The sequence below is a fragment of the Echinops telfairi genome, unplaced genomic scaffold (genome assembly GCF_000313985.2).
Source record: "Echinops telfairi isolate 266 unplaced genomic scaffold, ASM31398v2 ScPeMD7_57;HRSCAF=196, whole genome shotgun sequence".
Classification (NCBI taxonomy): Eukaryota; Metazoa; Chordata; class Mammalia; order Afrosoricida; family Tenrecidae; genus Echinops; species Echinops telfairi.
The window spans coordinates 1746025-1769560 of record NW_022103955.1 but is presented as its reverse complement, the minus strand read 5'-3'; the positions used below and the strand labels follow the sequence as shown (position 1 = coordinate 1769560).

The 23536-nt window shown below is 37.5% G+C and overlaps 1 protein-coding gene across 6 annotated transcripts in view; it reads left to right on the top strand.

The window, feature by feature from the left end:
• The window catches only part of PTPRM (protein tyrosine phosphatase receptor type M), a 707951-nt gene that overhangs the window by 314776 nt on the left and 369639 nt on the right, over positions 1-23536 (top strand). For all 6 annotated transcript variants that reach the window (XM_045290818.1, XM_045290817.1, XM_045290815.1 and 3 more), the window contains exon 10: positions 4201-4303. In XM_045290818.1, coding sequence (XP_045146753.1) covers positions 4201-4303 — 103 coding nt within the window. The remainder of the gene's footprint in view (positions 1-4200; positions 4304-23536) is intronic.

The window sequence follows — 23536 nt, the reverse complement described above, 5'->3', positions numbered from 1 at the left end:
CCTGGGGACCTCCCCGCTCCGTTCCCTTGCTGTTCTGTTGCACACCCTTAGTGTTTTGCCTCTGTGTGGCGGGATCAGATTGGGCACAATTCCCACACTGTGTCTCAGGTGTTGTCCCCTGTAGGGCTATGGGCCAGTGAGGGGAGTCATGTCTCATAATGGGGCCAGTTATGTGGTTCTCTCTGTGGACTGGCTCCTCTAATTGGGAACATCGTCCTCAAGGCCTGGTGGGCCAGAATGTGCTCCACTTTCTCCTCCTCCCCCTTCATCTGCTCCCATGTGCTAAGATCACATATGTCCCTCTCCAGAGCTGCAGATTCAATGCCGTACTTTGAAATAAATTCTTCTGGGGGGAGGGGCAGGTGTCCATTTAGTAGTTGGGATTGGGGCCGACCTCCCCAGACCTCTCCACTGGTTCCCTACTCCACTGGGTTGAAGTCTGGTCCATTTTTCCCAGTGGAGATATAAACAATACCCTCCGCTTGGTGGGGTAGTGCCCTGTGCCCTAGCTACTCATTTCTTTTTATTATTTTTTTCCTTTCTATTTTTTCCTTTTGTTATGTTTTTTAATGTACTCCCTCTCTGAATTTACACTGGTTGCAAACCATGAGACCATGAGACCAGTGTTTGAATTTGGCTGAGGATTTAAAAAACAAATGTGTGCCAATAATTAAAACTTTAAACATGTTTTATTTTTTGAAATTTCTCTTGGGATCTAACTCATAGTTCAAGAATTTTTATCTTTACCTTAAAAAGGTATATTATTTTATTAAGATAACTGTTTTATCATTTATATTGGATGAAAATTCTGATCAATATGGCAATAGCAAGTTAACAGTATCGTTTTATCAAAAAGCTAAGATATTTGACATTTTATTTAGCTTATGCCAACTTATAAAGAATAATTATATTATTTTTGGTAGGTTTTTGGTTGTTGTTAAATCAGAGTTAAGGCAATTGACCTTAATACCTGTGTCCTCTTCAATGCTCTATTCCATATTGACAGACTTAAAAAAAACACCTCAATGCCATCAAGTCCAGGCTGACTGCTAGTGACCCTGTAAGACAGGGTAAAGCTGCTTCTGTGAGTGTCTGAGCCTGGAGCTCTTTAGCAAACCGATAGCCCCATCTTTCTCTTACAGAGCAACTGGTAGTTTCATACCGCAGAACTTGTGGATCAGAGACCAATTCATAACCACTATGACACCAGGGCACCTATGAATTTTCACAAACTCCAATTCCAGCAAGTCACTCTGACTCTCGCAGTGAAGATCTTTAGTAAATCAAGAGCCTTTTCTTATATAGAAGTTTTATTGTCCTAGAGATTGTTTTTTAAATATGCATCACACTCAGTGTAATAAAAATGTAAGCATTTTATGCAACAACATGTACAGTACATTTTAATCAATGAATGTTCATGGCATGCCTTTAGCCGGAACCCAATCAAGAAACAAGAGTATTACTAGACACTTCATAACCTGTCCTTGTTCTTTCCCAATTTAAACTCAAGGTCATTGAGGTTCACTTAATCCATTAACAGTCTTCCTTCACATTCTCTGTAAAGGTTATTCCTAAAGCTTTCTCATGGTCTGGTTAGATGATAACTGCAATTTAAACTGGTGTTGTTAGTGTCCATCGAGTCGGCCTTGACTCAGCATCCCGCTGCACCAACACTGCCCCGTCCCGCTGCTCCATCTTCACAACTGTCCTCATGCTTACGGCCATCGTTGCAGATCTCATCACTCCATCTCTCTGAGGGCTTTCCTCCTTTCTACGGCCCCTTTATTTTACCAAATATGATGTCCTTCTCCAGAAACTGAACTCTCTTGACAACAGGTGCAAAGTATGTAAGATGAGGTCTTGTCTTCCTTGCCTTTAAGGAGCATCCTGGTGGCACACCTTCCAAGATGTCCAAGAGAGATTGATTTGTCTTATCAGCAGTCCATGGGACTTTCAATATTCTTCTCCAGTACTATAATTTAAATGCATTAGTTCTTATTTCATGTCTGACTTTCACATGCATGCGAGGCAACTGAAAATACCATGGTGTGGGTCAAGTATACCTTAGTCCTCAAAGTAAAATCCTTACTTTTCAGTACTCTAAAGAGGTCCTGTGCAGCTGATTCACCCAATGTAACTCATCTTCCGATCTCTTGACTGCTACTTCCATGAACATTGATTGTGGATCCAAGCACAATTAGATCCTTTGCCACTTCAATCATCTCTCCACTTATTGTGATGTCATTTATTGGTCCATTTGTGAGGATTTGGGACTTCTTGACTTTGGGTTATAATCTGTTTTGAAGGCTGCAATCCTTGATCTTCATCAGCAAGTGCTTCAAGTCTTCCTCACTTTCAGCAAACAATGTTGTGTTAGTGTGCTTATAGAAGGTTGTTAATAAACCTTCCTCCAGTCTTTATACAGCATTTTTAGCATAATTCACTTTCTTTGGTTATTTTCTCAACATACAGATTGAGGAAGTATGATGAGAGGATACAGCTCTGTTACACACCTCTCCTGATCTCAAGCACCCTCTTGTTCTGTTCAAACAGCTGTCTCTTGGTCTATGTACAGGTTCCACGTGAGCACAATGAAATGTTCAGGGATCTCATATTTCTCAAAACCATCTATAGTTTGTTGTAATCCCCTCAGTCAAGTGCAGTTTCATAGTCAATGAAACACAAATAAACATCTATCTGGTATTCTCTGCTTTCAGCCAAGATCCATTTGACTTCATTTTGAACTTAATGCTTACTCTATGTTCTTCTTTTTTTTCTTTTAAAATCATTTTATTGGGGGATTGTACAATTCTTATCGCAATCCATACATACATCCATTGTGTCAAGCACATTTGTACATTTGTTGCCATCATCATTCTCAAAACATTTTCTTTCTACTTGAGCTCTTGATATCAGCTGCTCATTTCCCCCCTCCCTCCCCATTTCCCCCACCCTCATGAATCCTTGATAATTTATAAATTATTATTTTGTCATATCTTACAGTGTCCAACGTCTCTCTCCACCCACTTTTCTGTTATCTATCCCCCAGGAAGGAGGTTATATGTAGATCCTTGTAATCGGTTCCCCATTTCTACCCCACCTTCCCTCCACCCTCCAGGTATCACCACTCTCACCACTGACAGATGAAAGGATCATCTGTCCTGTATTCCCTGTGTTTCAAGTTCCTATCTGTGCCAATGTACATCCTCTGGTGTAGCCAAATTTGTAAGGTAGAATTGGGATCATGATAGTGGGGGGAGGAAGCATTTAAGAATTAGAGGAAAATTGTATGTTTCATCATTGCTACCCTGCACCCTGACAGGCTCATCTCCTCCCCACGACCCTTCTGTAAGGGGGTGTCCAGTTGCCTACAGATGGGCTTGGGGTCTCCACTCTGCACTCACCCTCATTTACAATGATATGATTTTTTGTTCTTTGATGCCTGATACCTGATCCCTTCGACACTTCATGATTGCACTGGCTGGTGTGCTTCTTCCATGTGGGCTTTGCTACTTCTGAGCTAGATGGTCACTTGTTTATCTTCAAGCCTTTAAGACCCCAGATGCTATATCTTTTGATAGCCGGGCACCATCAGCTTTCTTCACCACATTTGCTTATGCACACATTTTTTTCAGCGATCATGTCGGAAAGATGTGCATCATGGAATGCCAATTTAATAGAACAAAGTGTTCTTGCATTGAGTAAGTACTAGAGTGGAGGTCCAATGTCCATTTGCTACCTTAATACTAAATTTATAAATATATGCACACATAGATCTTTTTTACCCATCATCCTATATAAATATATTTACATATGTATATGCCTGTATTTAGACGTCTATGAATACCCTTTGCCTCCTAGTTCTTTCCTCTATTTCCTTTTACTTTCCTCTTGTCCCACTATCTTGCTCAGCCTTCATTTGGGTTTCAGTAATTTCTTTTGGTTACATTGCCCTTGTTGATTCCCTACCAGGTCTCTCACACCCTCCTTGCCACTAATTTTGGATCACTTGTTGCTCCCTTGTCCCTGGGTTGGTTAACACCACCTCCTTTCCCCCCGCCTTCCCTTCTCTCATGTCCCCCCGGAATCATTAGTCCAATTGTTTTCTCCTCCAGACTGTAAAAGAAAGTAGAAAGGAAATGGAAAATATTAAGTGGAAATAATGAATTTCCTATCATCTGTTTGTTTGTTTGTTCCTAGCACCTTCTATGCCAGTGTATGAACTTGAGACACCTCTGAATCAAACTGACATTACGGTGACAGTCTTGTTGAAACCAGCGCAGAGCAGAGGTGCTCCTGTCAGGTAAGCAGAAAGCAGGGTAGCTTGCCTAGAGGGAAGTAAGTTAAAGTTCTTAATGTCTCAGATGTGTAGTCTAAGAATTTGTTACAAATCTCATCAGCATTTAAATCCATATCTTTATTAACACTGATTAAAAGAAATGAGAGGAGAGTGAAAGTCCTTTGATTTGGACTGTTCAAGTATTGTGTAAAGGGTTTGACTCCTTAGTGTGCAGAGTAGGTGGCTTGACTTGTAAAGGGTTGCTGTTTGCAGCAATATGGGAGTCCAAGTGAGGATGGCAATTTGCTCTGAACTATTTTTCTTAAATGGACTTTAATTTTCTGTTTACTTGAGGTAGTAAATCAGTTAACTTTCAGTGAATTGCCTAGTTTCTCAATTGACTATATGATGTATAATTACTTTTTAAAAGAAAGACACTGGTGGTTGGAAAGAACACTGTAATGTCTTTATTTGAACAGGTTATAAGTTTATCTCCAATATCGAAGCCCAATTTATCATTCCATGAAGATTTGTATAGTGTAAAAATAACTAAGTGTAACTTATACAGTGAATGAAAAAGTGAATTTATTCTTCCTTCTAAGGAGCAAAGAATGAGTAAATCTTGAGTATGAACTTGTCATGAACTCATTAATCCATATAAATGCAATTTCTGCTTGTTTCATAAGGAATTTAAATCTTTTAATTTTGATTTATCAGCATAGATTTCTTTCAAAGCAGCACATTACTTTGAGTAGTTTACTCCAAGGAAACACTTATATCAACAATTAAGCCATAGTATATAGAGTTTGTTTCTATATTGCTTTTGTAGAGTTTTATTTCATTACCCTTTTGAAACCTGGTTATATTTAATCATTTTATCACTGTAGTTGGATATCTTTTTCTTGACAAAATACATGTATGCCTCAATTCATAAGATCATTTTTTTAAAAAAAGAAGAGTACCCATTGATCATGAAGTCAGATTAGTATGGAATCAGACATTTTTATTTTTTAAATTGAAAAAATTTTATAAGACAATTTAAAATTAATGTTGTTGAGTTATTTAGCATAGTACCTTGTGTAAAGCAGGTAGGCCGGATCCGTGAGTGGTGTAGTGGTTTAGTGCACAGTTACTCAAGCCAGAGGTTTGCAGTCACCGAGAGGTGCCTTGGAGGGAAGGTCTGGTGCTCTAAGTCATAAACACCAGTCATTGAAAATCTGATGGAGCATAATTCTACTCTGAACAACGTGGGTCACTGGGTCTGGATAGCCTAAATAGCAGCTGCTAACTGATGATAAATTCCTGAGTGAAATTTGTGAAAACAGTATGAAAAGTGAAAATGCTCTAGTCAAGAAAAATTATGCTATGACACTACACCCACCTTTGGGTTGACCTATGTATAGTCTGGGGGTTGTACTAACCTGATTGACGAAAGAGTTCATTCATTAGTTGGCTGGCCAAGACCTATGGCCACAGTCCAGGCTTTTTTCGTGCTAGAAAGATGAATGTTTCTTATATGAAAATTGAACCTATTACCATGGCCTTGTTAGCATTATTTTTTTCTGACCAACTCAGCCATTGCCCGAACTCAGCAGTAACAAGGAGTTAGGAGTCTGGGTTTTAAGGCTGACGCACTCGGGACAGCTAGAGGTCACTCAATATCAGTGCCTCCAAACTGAAGGAAACGGAGACTTAGACATTTCTCAAAACTGGCTTCTGTTCTCCCCTGTCCTCCTAGTCTCATATTTAAGTTCCTTTTACATTTTAATTGTTTTTCATCCTACTGTTGAGCCCTGTGAGCCATACTTATATCAACATCTGTGTATAACTCTTTCCAAGTCGGAAATTTTAAAGTAGTTTCATTTTGCATAATCTAAATTATCCCCACATGTGACCCCTTCTTGGAGTACCTGTTACTCTCTGAACTATTGTGATTTTTTTCTACCATAGCCTGGAGCATTATTATATTATCTATCCTATTGCCTATAAAAATCATTTCAAATGTTATCATTGTATCCAAAATGCCTGTCACTATAGATCTTACATCATCATAAAGCCCAGTTTTCAAAGTCAATTACTGTGATCATAGTTGTATTAATACCAATTTCCAGGTTCCATATGTCTCTGCTTTCATTAAAAATCAAGTAAAAAAAAAAAAATCAAGTAGTTACTGGCTAAACTCTCGTTTAATTTGTCAGGATCTCTTTGAATTCTGCCTCCACTATGTATTATTATATCTTGAATTCATCTATATTGTATATAGGTGAATATCTAGGTTCTGTATAGATTTGCCATCTATATTCAGCATTGGAATCATTGCTGTAGATTATCCTATGATTCTGGAATTAAGATCAATTCTTACAGATACACTCTTCTATGAGACTATTCTATGAGAATTACATGGAAACCCACTACAGAGACCACCTTCTCTGGCAGGATGCAAGTCCCACAATTGATCATTCTGGGGTGTAGACTTGAGGGAGTGAAGTATCACAACTTCATTTCTCCAAAAGGTTTACTTTATAAAATATCTTTCTTTTTCCATAGAAAAGTGAATGCTTGCCCAAAGGAACTCATTATATAGTACAACATAATACAGTTGATTAACTATTGAATAGATGTAAGACCAATACATAAATATCTAATAGAACTATTTTGAGGGGGAGTGTCCATAGTTCTCTCAAACTAAAAGGGATATATGAAAAATTCAAGATTTCATTTTATGTTTAAAGAAATGAGAACTTGATTAGGGAGTCATGGGGACCTGAAATATAAAGCCATAATGTAGATTAAAGGATCTGAACACATCTGGAAATTTGCAAAATGCACATGTAATCAAACTGCAATATGAGAAAGCTTTTCCCAAATGATAAGATATATACTAGAAGAGAGAGTAGAAATTAAAGTGAACATCTGTTTGCAATCCTGCATTTTGCACAGTATTGTGTGTTCAAAACTGCTCTCATTGTGTGGCTTCCAAAATTCATTCTTTACATTGATTTGATTGTTTCATTCATATTCATTGGTGTGGCAGCTTCAGTTGTACTTCATTTATGCACTTAACTAAGTAAGGTGGTCATGTATTGATTCTTCTACAAAACACTCCGTTTGGTTAAGGCCGATTCTTCAAATTGCACTAAATGCGTAATGTAAACGATTGTTATCTTTTTATTGATTAACACCAATTCTGTCACATACAATTATTTAATCCCGGGATGACTAGGGAGAACCCCAATTCCATCATTCCAGCTTGTCCGCTAGCACCCAGGACAGAATTGTAATGTGGTTCGTGGATTTTTTTTTTCTTCCATAAGACACTGGAAAGCAGAATTTTCTTTTCCTCTTTTAGAATCAACTCATTTCTTCCTTTCCCCGCCATTCACTTCATGCAGGCGTCATCCAACAGAAAACAATTATAATTTGGCAGTTACACAGCAGCTCTAAATAAAGAATGAGTTTCCCACAAACCATTGTGTTTTGCATGCACTAACAAAATTGTTTTCTCTGATTTTAGTTTTGCCCCCCCACACACACACACACAGATCATAAAGACTATTGCTACAGGGTTCTAGCCCCTACAGGTATGGATTTCTTCTAAACAAACACATTTGAACACATCTGCACCAATGAGTGGAAGGCTGCAAAAATTTTCGTAGTAATACACATACATTAGTCTTCTTAAAATTTCTTTTTTTAAAATGCCCTAATCAAAACCGTGGCTTCTGAAAGGACCTGCTGGTTCAGTTACATTCAAGGCAGAGAGGTGGAGAGATCAGATGAGAAGGGGACAGTGGCTTTTTAGGAATTCCAAAGAGGATAAATTTGAGAGTTTTCTCAAAGAACATAGAATGAACACGGGGCTGTATTATGAAGCAATTTAAATAAAATTTAACTATATTGGGGAGGAAAAGCCCAGCGGGGGAAAATTGTACTGGGGATTTTTTTTTTTTCTTTCATGACAACTCCCCTGCTCACTCTTTGTGGGTAGCAAGAGCTGGCCAAGGAGAATTTCACGGGGAAGCCTCAGCCCTCCACCGTACAGCCTTGATCAGCACTATCTCAGAGGTCTGTGTAGTCCTAGGCCCATGATCAGATATTTTAAAAATGTCTTAACACCTGTTTTTCTCTGATCCCGTAAGTCCAAGGAAAAGTTTTCTTGGTACATACATCAGTACATTAAAATCATGTTTTAAAAGTAAAATTTTGTCATATCTTTCCTCCTCATAAACTTTTTAACTGTCAGCAAACATTTTCTCAACTGGGCCTTCGTTTCCTTTGCTATCCTATCTGTACACACCTAGACATCCTTCTTTATCACACTGCCCACCTCCCCAGACCTCCAGGGGCTCCCTCCATCAACCATCTTCTAGTGTCCAACACCCCATTCTGTTCTTCATCAGGCAAGGAGCCTTTGAGCAAGCTGTCACTTCTGCCCCGGATTTGGTTTCCTCTGGCTCTCTCCCTCAGCCAATCCTCTCCTCCTGAAAAGCCCAGTGTGGGGTAATCACCCCTGCTAGTTTGTTTACCATCACCCAGGCAAAGCAATGACTCCCAGGCTCACCTGACCTCTGGCCCTTATTCATACTGAAGTTGTTGTTGCAGGTGTGAGTAAAGCAGCAGGTGGGTCTGATTTATCTTTGCATGTCCAACTGTAATTAGTGTAAGATCCCTCAATCTAAAGGGAGAAATGCTGAATTTTGAATTGTTTTAAGATCACCCACATTCTTCACGGTTTGATTACCACATAGCAGTTTAAGCCAATCTTGATACATTCACACAGCTCTTACCTTTCAAGACCTTTCAGGTTTCAATATGCATTAGTTTAGGTAAGTAGTGTGCTTCTAGAAATTTGTCCATTTCTTCTAGGATTTAAACTTTGTTAGAGCACCCTTCTTCATAGTAATTTGCTATTATCCCTTTTAGTTCAATTGATTCTGTTGTGACATCACCTCTCTCATTTCTTATTTGTGGTATTTGCATCTTCTCCTTCTGTTTGCTTGTTAAATTTGTCAGTAGTTTGTGTATTTTGTTTATCTTTTCAAAGAACCAACTTCAGGATGTGAGGGCGATCTGGCTGTTTTTGTAGTGACTGTGCTTATTTTGCTGCTCATATCCTAACTGTTGGAGATGTTTTATTCTATGTTTGATGTGTCTACTGCTATAAAGGGCCCTCTAAGCACGGCTTATGCTATGTCTCAAATATTTTGATAAGTATGTTTCTGTTTTCAGTTTCTAAGTAGGGTGTTATTCATTTCCACCTATTTGACTTTACTCTTAATCTTCCTATTGTTGATTTCTATTTTAATTGTGGTTTGATCTTAGAACAGGCTTTGTAATATCTAGATGTTTTCCAATGTATTCAGACATGCTTTGTGGCCTAATTTATGGCCAATTTTAGTGAGTTTGCACAGGAAAATATATATTTTGACCTATTGTTGAGGAATGTTCTTTATCTTTGTACGAAGTAAAGTTCTTTCATTCTTCTGTGATTTTGTTGCGTTTCTTCCTACTTACTCTACCCTTCATCAAAAATGTTTATGAAAATCTCTATTATTGTAGTCTTATCTATTTCACTCTTGAATTCTGTACATTTTCTTAATATATTTTGAGTTTCTTTTGTTGGGGCCATAAATATTTATTATAAGGAATTCAAAAATATATATTTAGACTGCTTCCACAGTGCCATGGTAAGGAGTCCTGGTGGCATGGACCTTATGCATTGGGCTGCTAACTGCAAGACCAGCTGTTCAAAACCAGCAGTCACTCTGAGCGAGAAACACAGGGCTAGCGACTCCAATGGCTACAGTCTCAGAAACTCACAGAGCCCGTTCCAGCCTGTTCTACAGGGTCATGATGAGTCGCTATCAAGTCTAATTTTTAGTTTTACAGAGCCATTGCTTGGATTATGCCTTATCTGCAACATCATTCTGGAGAAGCCATGTTTCATCTCCTATTATAGATCTTCTAATAAATACATCAGGATCAGGATCCCCCAGCTTTCCGAAATTCATATGGAAATATCTGCTCTTTCTGTTACTGATTTGAGTGCAATGGTTTGGGCATCAAAAGAGCACCCCATTTTGTCAGCAATGATGTTTCTGTCAGAACTGTGTACATTGGACCATTTTAGATGTCTGTGGTCTTGGCTCTTGTTTCTGCTGTTCATCACTGGTTCTCTTCAATTAGGGTACAGATAAGATGAATTTTTCATCTGGATAGTCTACTACTGTTGTAAATGTACCTATCACACAATTTTTTTCCAGTTCAATTTTTATAGATGTACAATTTAGTGACATAGATGATAGTAATTGGCTGTGCAACCCTACCCTTAATGAGTGCAATTTCTGCATCACTATTAAACCTCCCCACTTTACTCTTCCACAAAACCCCACTAAACACTAATACACTTTGATATCTATACATTTGCCTTTTCTGGTATTTTTGTATTCGTGTATGCTTCACTATGGAATTGTTGGGTCATCTAATAGTTCTTTTTTCTTTTTTTCTTTTAGTGATTTGAGTTACCACTACACGATTTTTTACAACAACCATGCCACTTTTCATTCCTATCAGCAGTAGATGAAACTTGCAATTTATCCACCAAACAAAATCTATCTCACTGCCAAAGTTGAAGCCAACTCATAACAACTCTCTAGGACAGGGTAGAAGTGTCTCTGTGAGTTTCCCAGACTGTAACTATTTACAGGAGTAGAAAGTCCCATCATTCTCCCAAAGCTGCTGGTGTTTTTTAACTGAAGACTTTGCAGATCACAGCCCAATGAGTAACCGCTACCCCATGTGAGCTCCCATTTACCTACATCTTCAACGAGATGTGTTAGTTTCCTCCCCCCCCCTTTTGGTTGGACATCTTACTGGTAGTGCAATAGTATTTTGTTGTAGTTTTGATTTGCATATCTCTGACGGCTAAGGTTATTGAGCATCTTTTCATGTGTTTGATGGTCATTTGAATATCCTCTTTGGTGAAATCTGCATTCACATCCTTTGCCTTTGTCCATAATATATATATAAGACAGCATATGTATATCATCGTATAGAATAATATAATATGATATATAATAATATATCATATATTAATATACATATAATACATATTTCATAATATGCATTATACCAATAATATAATATTATATCAATACATGTTTATATATTATGGGCAAGGGACATATACATATACATGTGCATATAAATGCCCATAATATATAAACATATATTGATATAATATTATTATGTTATATAATATATATATATATGGGAGTGACCCCCAAAAAGGGAATTATACTAGGTGGAGCAGAACTTTTGTAGTCCATATTTTTCCCGCAAGGCAAGTTTTGAGTAACTCTCTCTGAGTTAGTTTACCCAGTGCCATTGCCTGGAAAGTGAATTTTTTCACTTTTTCACAGTGAATTTTTTCATAAAAGCTGTTTTGCTCAAACCTCGTTGTTTTGGTGATAGCCGATTTACGAGAACAACGTGCAGCTGTGAAATTTTGTTTCCTGCTTGAGAGCAATGCTGCAAAAGCTGCTGTGATGTTTTACAGAGCTTACAAGACAGTGCTATGGGGAAAACTCAAGTGTACAAGTGGTTTTCAAAAAAGGAAAAATATTGATTGATGACAAATTTCATTCTAGATGTCCATCAACTTCCCGAACAGATGAAAATGTCAATGTAGAGTACATTTGCAGTTCATTGCACCAGGTCAGACTGTTAATCAAGCTTCCTAGTTTGAGGTTCTAAAAAGCTTGTGTAACAGTGTGCAACAAAAAGGGCCTCATTTTGGCAGGTGGGGGACTGGTTTTGCCACCATAACAATGCACCTACTCAAGCAGCCATCTCGGTGTGCCAGTTGTTGGCAAAAAACAGCAGACCTCTCTTGCCCCATGCATCTTACTCACCTGACCTTGCTCCATTTGACTTCTTTTTGTTTCTGCAAATGCAGAAGGACAAGAAAGGACAGTGATTTGAAGAAAAAGAGGTGAAGAAAAAAACAAGGGAAGGGTGGTCAGCCATCCAAAGAGAGAGTGTGGAAAAATATTTCCAAGAATAAAATTACAGATTTGACAAATGTATTAGGTGTAATGGAGAGTTCTTTGAAGGTGATAAGGTTGTTTTGTAAAAATATGTAAATACATAGCTTTTAAAAAAATCCATTTTGGGGGATATATGTGTGTGTCTTTATGTATGTGTATGTGTTTGTAGCTAGCTTGATAGATGATAGATAGATAGATAGATAGATAGATAGATAGATAGATAGATGATAGACAGAGGCCATGGTGGCTTAGTGTTTGCATGTTGGGCTGCTACATACAAGGCCAGAAATTCCAATCAAAAGTTAGAGTCTTGGAAAATTTCTGAGGCAGTTCTACCCTGTCCTATGTGGTCAATTGACTGAGTTGTCCTTGACTTTGTTGTTAGATGAGTTTTAATATATATCTTGAGATATAGATAAAGCAGTCTTCTTCTATGAAGTTTGTAGGCTTGAAACCCATGGAGCAATTCCATTCTGTCCTACAGGGCTCATATGAGTTGAAATTAAATTGATAACAGTGGGTTAGTCCTTTTTAGAAGAAGAATGTGTTAATCAAGACAGCCGATAGCAATAACAAAGTGTAAACTACTAAAGGATGTGTTGGGTGATCATTTTGTTTGAAATCATTATTTGAATGATTTTAAAAATTCCAACTTGTGGCCATTGTTCGTGCCTCTTCCTCACAAGAACTTTCTGGGTCTTTCTCTACCTCCTTTTAAAACTGCATTATTCTTTGCACTGAACCTCTCCATGTTAACCACAATGACTGTTTTGTGTTTTAGTATGTATGAGTTCTGTGGGTCATTGTTTATTGCAAATAAGAATATAAACGATTTCTCTCAGCTCCAAAAGAAATGGTACTGGCATGCTTAATTCTTGCCTGGGGCCAGGAAGACCCAACTTTTTGATCATGCTATTTCTTACTCCTGCTAACCCAAAAGAAACCCAGATTTGTCTTTGAAAAGATAAATGTCTGAGATTTAAAATGCAGATTATATGAAAACCCTTGAGTGTCATTTACATTAGAAGCCATACATTACACATGATTGTATGTGAAAGTAGGGTAATGTGTGTATCCCCCATCATGCTAACCAACAGCGCAACAGCCATTCGTCAGGCTGGATTGGGGTATACATAAAATTTTAACTCATTTTCCCATGACATTAGAGAAAGCTGTGTTTCTTTTCCCAATTCCACTGGGACTGTCTGTAAATGTTGGTGGTGGAATAATTTAACAGTGTCTTCAATTATAAACCCAAGTTACCAGAAGGTTGCATATTACCTGAATTGAACAATGTATTATTGTAGTTATGAATCTCAAAGCTGTCATGCCATTTGCTCTCTCGAACTGCTGGGCATTCTTAATCACACCTATTGATTTCAGGGACTGTAAGTGATGAATTCCTAGAGGTATTCTACTTTAAAACTGATAGCTTTTGTGAGCAAGGTTCTTGGAAATTTTGACAGAGGCTAACTGAATTGACTTTAGATGCCTAACCTTCACTTTGTGGAGTTTTAAAATTACATCTATATGTGAGAAAAGATTGAAATTTCTAAGAGACCGATGAAGTTGCGTAAAGGGCAGGTAGTGAAAGTGACCCAGTATGCTCTTCAGGGTCATGGACTTTCCAAGCTGAAAATCGTGTCAGGGAGAACCCGGCTACTTTCTAGACATTACAACCTATACAATAAACTTGCTTTGGATCATTCCCTTCAAAGGGGCATGCTATTTACTAGAACTTATCAACAAACAGATATGATAAAATTGCTTATTACGAGAATGCTAAAGCACATGAAAATGCTCATATATGTGTTATCAGTAATGACTTTGTTATGTCTGTCATCATTATGTTTACATGTTGGTCTTCTATATACAAGACCAGAGGTTTGAAACCAAAAACTGCGACTAGGGAGAAAGACAGGGCTTTCTACTCCTGTAAGGAGTTAAACATCTCAGAGACACACGGGGGCAGTTCTGTTCTGTCATAGAGGGTCACTATGAATCAGCATTGACTGGATGGCAGTGTTGAAATTATTATTATATTATGCTTGTTATATTTGTCTATATTTGTATTTTAGCTATTGATACTCCATTTCTCAGCCTCTTAGACAACAGAAGTTTAGAGAGGGGTGCCAGGATTTTGTATGGTTTTTTTCTCTTCTGCATCTTTGTATCCCTTTTGAGTTATTCTGCAACTATATCCCATTTCTCTACTTTCCCCTCATGTTTTCCTGTCTAGTATCAGTATGATTATTTACTCCTTATTGAAAAGTGGTACAAGCTCTCTTCAGTTATTAAAATTGCAATAAACATGCTTCATAACATTGAAAGTGTTACGTGGAATGTTAAGATTAATATCTAACTTCCATTCATTCACTCACTTGTTCACCGACTGTGGTTTGAGTGAGCACCTGTTATATTCAACTCACTACAAAGATCCTGGCAGGTAACTCAGCAAATACAGGGTACTCCGAGAGGAGGAGCTCTCAGCAGGATAATCAGAGGGGTCTTACTGAGAATGTGATATCAATGCCAGACTAGAAAAGAGAAACAGGAAGTGACCAGGTCAAGAAAAGAAAAGGCGGGTGCAGTTATACCAAGTAGCGGTATAGCAGATGTAGAAATGTAAATTATGACTAATTGAAGAGATATAAACTGTGATCATCCTAGGAAAAAAAGTACAAATAAAAGTATATGTACAAAAAAATGTATATGTACAAGAAGTGAGGCTAGACCAACTCTCAGTGGTGTTAATTGATTTATGTATGTAATGGTGAAAGTGAGCATTTCCATATGCTAATCATTCTGTGAAATGTATGTAAATGTAATAGGAAATGCAAAGTGATAACAAAATGATTTTCATAATTTAGTTCCTAAAGCAGAAGTGTGTAATACATGTTTATTAAATTGAACCTCATCGTTTTCTTCTGAACAGAAGTGATTATCACCTGAAACTTAAGAGTATAGGTTAAAAAAAAAAAAGCAACCCCAAAAATTCTCTGTTCTTTAATCAATTTTGACTCATAGGAGCTCTATAAAGAAGAGTAAACTCAAAAACCCACATTGAGTCAATTCCAACTTATAGCAAGCCTATAGGACAGGACAAAATTGCCCTTGTGAGTTTCTGAGACTGTAATATTTTTTTTAACTTGTTTTAACTGTAGTAGAACACCTCATCCTTCCTCCGAAGAGTTGCTGCTGGTTTTGAACTGTTGACTTTGTGGTTAGCAACCCATTACATAAATACTATGCCACCAGGGCTCCCGTAAGAGTGTAGGAGTGACATCCACCTTGTATGGAAGCAGACTGCCCAATGTGCCTCGCACAGAGGGCCTGGTGGGTTTGCACCAAAACAGTTTGATTAATCGGCAAAGATTTCACCACTGTGCCACCAGGACTCTTGTCGATAAGAAGTTTAAGATACAAAACATAATTTCATAAGTCAGATATATCAGGAACAACTGGGGTCTTTAATTTACTTATTTTTCCTAAATAAAGCTGCACACCATGATGCTTCCAGATAGTACATAAGCATAAAATAACATCCAATATTTATCCTTGAACTGATCTGTTATTTTTCTTTTAATACAAAGAGAAATCAATAAAGAATACCTTCCTATCACACATTAAAGAACACTTGACATGGACTTGGAAGACGTCCAAGGCCATACCTCTCACTCGCTGTGTGGCCATGGACCATCATGCGTATGCTGTTTCTTCTGTTGTAAAATTGGCATTGAATACCTACCCTGGCTGCCTCACAGAGTTGCCATGGAGATTAATATATGTGAAAATTCTTTGTAAACAAAATGTGCTTAAAGAAGGTAAAACTACAATATCACCATTTGCTTAACAAAACATGCTGACTATGCTGCTTCTCAGAATAATCCTTGATTTTTAGTAAGATATTTAAAATTTCAAATCATTTTTGGGCCATAAAGTGTTTGCAGTGGTTATCATTTAAATAGGCTCTATTTCTAATAACCAAACACACTGATTTGTTGAGTCAATGCAGACTCTTAGCAACCCTGTGGGTTTCCAAGACTGTAACTGTTTACAGGAATAGAAAGCCCAGTCTCTCTACCTCTGAGCTACTGCTGCCTTCAAACTTCCCACTATGTGGATCACAGCCATTGGGGCATAACCACTTCTCTACCAGGGCTCCCTGTTTCAAATACTAACTTGTATATCAACATAAATTTTATGGAAGTTGAAAGACATGTGTTTAATATGAATGCTGTGAATTTATCCTATAAAATTATGAAAGTTTTAGAAGACCTTTTGTTCATTTGCTCATTATTGTAATAAAAAGAGGCCTTCTTGATTTACGTAGTAGACAATGAATATCACTTTTCTGGGAACAAAGGTGCTAAATTTTTTTAAACATATAAAGTGTACCACAACATGGAGTTCAGTTAAACTGGGTTTAAATCCTCATTCTTAGCCATCTTGTCTTTGGACAAGTTGTCTAACTTTTCTGAATTTCTGTTATCACCCAACATATGAAACTTTGTTACTGTGCCTGCTACAGGTATTTTCGCCTGTAATAAAGAGTAATAACTAGTAGGTAGTATGGTATGACACTTTTTTTTTTCCTACTGGTATACTGAGGAAATTCCTGGGACTGAGTTAATCCAGAAAGAACCTGTTATTTCTTCAGATCAGTCTAACCTAATGTAATACTAATTACAGAACTAAACACTTCATAAGCATACTTTGGTTCAGTAGTTGTGCTGTGTAGGCCCCATGGGACATCATTTCTTTCCATTTTCATGGCTTCACCCTAACACTACAGATGAAGGGCCTGAGGTTTAAAGAGGTGGCATGTTTTTCGGTAAAACTGGGTCATGAGCTCAGGCAGGCTAAACCTCCCTCCTTCCAGGAGCTCTGCCTAAAACCTCCCCTCCCCCGGGGCTCTCAGAATGCAGATTCTTCCCTGCAGATTTTGTTTGGAATGAAAACATTTACACTTTGCTTGGGAGAAATAAATAATTCTTCAAATTAGTATCCTCTCTAATGGCTTTTCAAGTGTTAAAAAGTACATTACTGCTTTATTTTGCTTTTAGATTTGGAGACGGGATTAGGGTTTGTAATCCTTATTAGCGCACGCGTGTGTGTGTGTGTGTGTGTGTGTGTGTGTGTGTGTGTGTGTGTGTTTTAATTTAACCATGCCATCATTATTATTTTCAAGCAAAGACTCTTTTTCTGTTATGTTTGACAAGCCCAACACCCATCACAATATATTAATGGTTTAGCAATATAAGTCTGAGTACTCAAAACAAAATTGTTTTACAGAATTGGTGGATTATTATCTAGCTTGTTGGGCAGGATTTTTACTGTTGTTGTTTTGCTCCCTTCCCCCTCTTTAGTCATTTTTGATCATCTCCAAAGAATCATAAAGTAAGCAGCGGGTTTTTAAATTTTTTGTATTTAATGCTTATACGTAATGTTTTAGTTTTCCCCTCAAACTTATTGAAGAAGTCAGGAATTTCTAAACTTTTGGGACTAAATACTATTTGTCACAGTTCTTGAACCTTTTAAAAGGTTTGAAGAACTTAAATCTAACTTCCAAAATACTAATATGTTTTTCTCTTTGGGATACACAAACCTCAAAATTGTATTCAATTGTAAACTTTTAGATTTAATTGTACTATATTAACTTGTTTTATTCTTATTTAATATTGGGGAATTACTATAGTATGTGTTAACAACAGGTATTAAATCCTTTATTACCACAACCTCTATCCCACCCCCATCTCCTTTGAGATAGATGATCTTTATTGTATTAAAAACAATACTCTAGATTCCCTTACAGCCAGAAGCAGACATCATTTTTATTAATGTTTCTTCTGGGATGACAATGTCAGTCATCCCTTTGAAAACTCATTTTAGAAACTGAGTTTGTTCTTCAAGAACCCATGAAAGGAAGTTTTAGAAATGGTTAAGGAAGATAATAATAGAGTAGATATAGTTGAGAGTTTATACAAAGAAACGTAATTTAACTTTCCTTCAAACTCCATCTTCAACTTTCTTTTGTGCATGGAATATGTTACCTAGCTTCCCTACCTCGGGTGTGCACATTAAAACCTTGGAAGCCTTATGAGGCCCTTGTACTCTGTTCTCTAGGGTCCCTGTGAGTTAGAATCTATCCATCTATCCATCTATCTATGCCCAGAGATTGCACAAATCAAATCTAATTGTGCCCTGTTTGTGAGCCTCCCTCACATTGACAGGGCAGAGTCCTCCCTTGTTATTCGCAGCCTTTCCTAGGTGAAGGACGTGGGAATCAAAACCACGCCTGGTCACACCCCCGAGAGTACAGTTCTGCCCAGAGCACGCAGTGTGAGAACAGTGAGGCCAATTGTGCCATAATCTGGAGCTTCCACTATCTGAGTCAGATCCCGACAGTTGTCTGTATTAACTGTTGATGGATGGATGGATTTGGATGAGTTGTATGAGCCCCCAATAAAATTATTTTTTTTAAAAAGAAAAATATCCTGTGGTTCCTTTGAAACTGGTATGGTGAGTCTGATGGGAAAACTGTTGGAACTTCAGTGTTGTGTTATTTGCATATGACAGTGGAGTAGATAGATTATATCAGGATCAAAAGAACTTTGTCTTTTGTTGTTGTTCCTACTGTTTTGTTTCAAATGTGGGGGAAAGACAGTGGCCAGTATTTATGTGTTACTATCAGGTACAGGTGTCTAGATTCTTGGTCCAGACTAGTTGTCCTAAATGAAGTAGGTACTGAGAAGTACCTTGATGATAGAGACTAATTCTCCTACCTTTTACCCTGGTTATACTTTGCACACATCCTTATTATACCCCTGTAATTGTAATTCTTTGTTCAGATGACTTGCTTCTAACACATTGTAATAGCATTATCCTGGTCAGGAACAATCGGTGCCTAATTCCTTTTGTTTTATCATGTGCCCGGCATAGGGCCTGATGCTGATACTTGCAGAAAGGGTACAAGGTGCACAAATGAAGTAAATTTCATCTAACATGATGGTGTTGGGATTTTGCCTAATCTTGTCTCTGGGGTGTTAAAATATTACAGGTCGAAAGAAATGTAGTGTTTATCATTGCTTATGACCGGTGGCAAAGCTGGAACCAGTTGCCTCTGGTGACTCCCGGGTCAGTGTTCTCTCCACAGACCCCTTCTGGTTCTCTCCTCCACTTCAGGCTTCTGTACCTCAGTTAACCCAATAGAGAGACCAGAGAAACATACCGAGGCAAAGATCCCCACTCTGATTTTGATAGTGCTCTATTTCTCTTCAAACCACTAGGGCTCTTTCAGAGACTGTCCCCTAATAATAGTCATTGACCTTAAAGAGGCATTTGTTTGTTATGAAATCATGATGATTTAATTGTGACAAACTTAAGTGAAAGGAAATATGCAAAGGAAATGTCTTCATTTATTTAAAGGGGGAACAAATCACTCTTTGTTTTAATCACTTTATTGGGGGCTCATACAATTCTTATCAAAATCCATACATACATCAGTTGTGTAAAGCAAGTTTATACCTTCATTGCCCTCATCATTCTCAAAACATTTGCTCTCCACTTAAGCCCTTGGAATCAGCTCCACATTTTTCCCCCTCCCTCATGAATCTTTGATAATTTATAAATTATTATTTTGTCATATCTTACACTGTCCAACCTCTCCCTTCACCCACTTTTCTGTTGTCCATCCCCCAAGTAGATCCTTGTTATCGGTTCCCTCTTTCCACCACACCCTCCTGCTATCACCACTCTCACTACTGGTCCTGAAGTGATCATCGCCCTGGATTCCCTGTGTTTCAAGTTCCCATCTGTACCAGTGTACACCCTCTGGTCTAGCCAGAATTGGGATCATGTTAGTGGGGTGGGGGCCGGGGGAGGAAGCATTTAGGAACTAGAGGAAAGTTGTATGACAAATCACTTTTAAAGATGTTCCATCTAGGAATAATTTACTTGAAATCCAGTGCCTGTTGAGAAGATTAATAACAGGTGGCCTTTTACAGAGCTTCTCAGCCTGAGTCTAATGTTCTAGTTGTTCTTTTATTATCCCAAACCTCCATAATTAAAGGATTCTTTCTTACACTGCCCTTTTTCCCAATAAGGGACTATAATTGAGTTCATATTTCTCACCCAGCCTCTCAGCTGTAATTAATATTTTATTATATCAGATTTTATCACTAGCTAAAGCTACAAGAGCAGCAGGGTACTGAATTGCATGTGCATACACACACATACACACACAAAGCAATTGTGATTTCACTGATGCCAACAAGCTCTTCACGATGTTCTGTCGCTAAAAGAATACAAAATCTATCTGTGATGTTCAGCAAATGGTCCAAAGTAGTTTTGTCGGATTTCATCTATATCCGAGAAGGCAAAAATTAGTTGAAGTTGCTAACATAGAGGATTCCATTTCACAGATCTGCTTATTTTTCTTACCCAGTGCTCATGGTCTGTGGGAGATTGATTACAATCTGTTTTCATCTATAGTGTAATGAATGGCATTTGTTAAGTCTGCCACTTTCAGCCAGATGTTACATGGTTAAGGAGTTTTAACCATGAAGACAAATACTGAATTCTGACTGCTTTTTCTTGTTTTACCTGAGGAAAATACTTTAAAAAGTTGGTTCAGTTTTTACCAGTTGGCTTGGATTACTAGGGTGTTGTTTCAGGAAAGAATGTGGCCAGATTTAGGAAAAATATGGGTCTGAACAAAGAATCTAAATCCTGTGTTTGGGATTTAAATATAATATGGCACTGTGAACTTTCATTATTATAAGTGTGTTTTACATGCTTTGGATGCAATTCATGTTTTTCTTTTTCTCCTGCCCCCAAAACAATCCATCTTCAACAAGTGTCTGTTCTTTTGCATATATGTGGAAGGTGTGGTTAGTTGGGGGGGGGGGGAGGACAGTCAAGTTAAAAATCACTGTTAGGTCCCATAGCATGGGCATTTTCATCCGGTCCTTAAAATGTCAGAAGTCATGTAAAGGATACTTTAAAGGATTAGGAAAGCTACCCTGAAAGGGCTCATTACTTTTCTCCCTCCTCCTTTCTTCCTGGCCCTCTTTCTGCTATCCAATCAATGAATTCTTTAAGAGTTTATGCTGATAAGAAATCAAAGAGGTGGATAGGAAAAATAGATTCACGGTTGAGAGTTTCAGCTCAAAATGAATGTGGACAGACATTTCCAAGTCAATTTCAAATCTGCAGCAGGTGTTCTTTCAAAGTCCTCAAAGTTAGAAAAGATTAAAAACATCTTATCACATTTGAACTTTCAGGTTTAAAAAGTACATAAGAGAGGTTCAGATGTTTTTTCCTAAGTTATATTTCATGTACCATTCTATGTGAATACAAATTTCTTATTCTCCTCCTAAAAATCTTCTCAAATTTTGTTGTAGAAAAACCTAGCATAAATTAAACATTAAATGAAGTTTCTTTCCATAAGAAAGTTGATAATAGTGATATCATGTGTTTGGCAGACTCATCTTTAGTATGGATTGTACCTTAATCTTGCAAATGCCCTAGGAAGATTTTTATGTTAATTTAAACTTCAAAATAGTGATATGGCAGGGCTAGAAGTGCTGCAACTTTAATAAACAAAGGAAACTTGGGTAATACATTAAAAGAAGAATAAAATTTTAATCTAGCTCAGTAAGCTAGAAACTTGTGATTGCCTTGCTATCCTTGAGACTTTGCTTTTAATCACCTTTTATGGAAAAGCCACTCAAATAGTGAGCTTTTCAGGGCTAGTTTTAAGACATTCTAATTGTGATTGGAGAGATTTTTTGAAATTCATTAGTGAAATGCTGTTATTTGCGCAAATGAAGAACACAGCTGCTTTGAAATGTTCTGTCAAGATGCAGTTAACCTAGGTGCTAATAATGTGTTAATTTCCATCTGAGAGACAGCAGTGTGCAGCATTGGGTAGCAGATAGGATTTAGCTATTTTTCATTAGCGCTTGGACTTTGATAAAGGGGAACAGAAAAGAGCTGCGTGACCTTTCAGTGCTTAAATTATTAAAGAGCAAATAGATTTGAGGGCTGGGTGCTTGAAATCTAATTTGTCTTGTGGAGCAAGGATGAAAAGACATTTTGAGTTTGAAATTGCGCTAGCCAACTTAGTCCTAATCTAAAGATGAGTAGATGGTAGCTGTTTAAAAAGTAATCTATCTGAAATAAAGTGTATGATACAATAAATATCAGCTTGCTTAAAAGTAATAAATGAGAGCACATTGAATGCTTATTTAGTTCTCAAATTTTCCTTAAATGGCATTTACATTACAAAACAAAATTTTGCTTTATTAGAAATGCCAAGTTTCCCATTGTACATATAGTTCAAGTTAAAGTGAGGCACATAGAAGATAAACATGAAACTATTGTTGAATCATCAAATGAGTGAATCCACTCCCACAGCGCATATGCTACAAGGTTGGAAGGAAGAGGGATGATGAGAGAGAAGGAGGTGAAAGGGGGAAGGTAGAGAAGACATGGACACGACTTTTGGCACCCCAAGATAATTTATTTGTGGGTTATCCACATAATCTTAAAATCTAGTCTGTCCACTATCATCACTGCCTTTAGTGGTTTGTGCATAAATTTGAATAATAGTTTTTTTGATTGGATAAAACCATTTTATCCAATAAACCATAAAACCATTCCTTGGTAACTCCCTCCCCCATTATCACTTGGGTGTGGAGGAAAGAGATATAACACAAATTGAATGCTACACTTTAGTTGAAGCAGAACATTCTTGAATCAGTGTATTTATGTCCTACTGCCACATTTAATGTGTATACCATACCCCCACATACAGTAGGCATTCTTTCTGATTGTTTTATGCTTTCAGATACATAAGAGGGCTTCCAATATTTGTGGGGATAAATTCAATATATTTCAATTACATATTTCCATGAGTTTTTTGAAACCCTTTCATGTGTACAATGATTAAAAAGATACAGATGCCTGTAAGTGATTACAGAAAAGGTGTTTGTGGGAGTCAAGGGCACAGTGAAAATACATCAAAATGAGGGTGCTCATTATCAGCCACTCATGGTAGAACCTTAGTCTTTTTACCAGGTAAGGTCATCATTAGAGAGTAACAAAATGTTTGTGTGTTTGTGGGAACAACATTTAAATAGCAAACTTGGGATCCAGGGCAGGTTAAAGGAATAAAGGAAAAGATAAAAAAGATTTTTAAAAGACA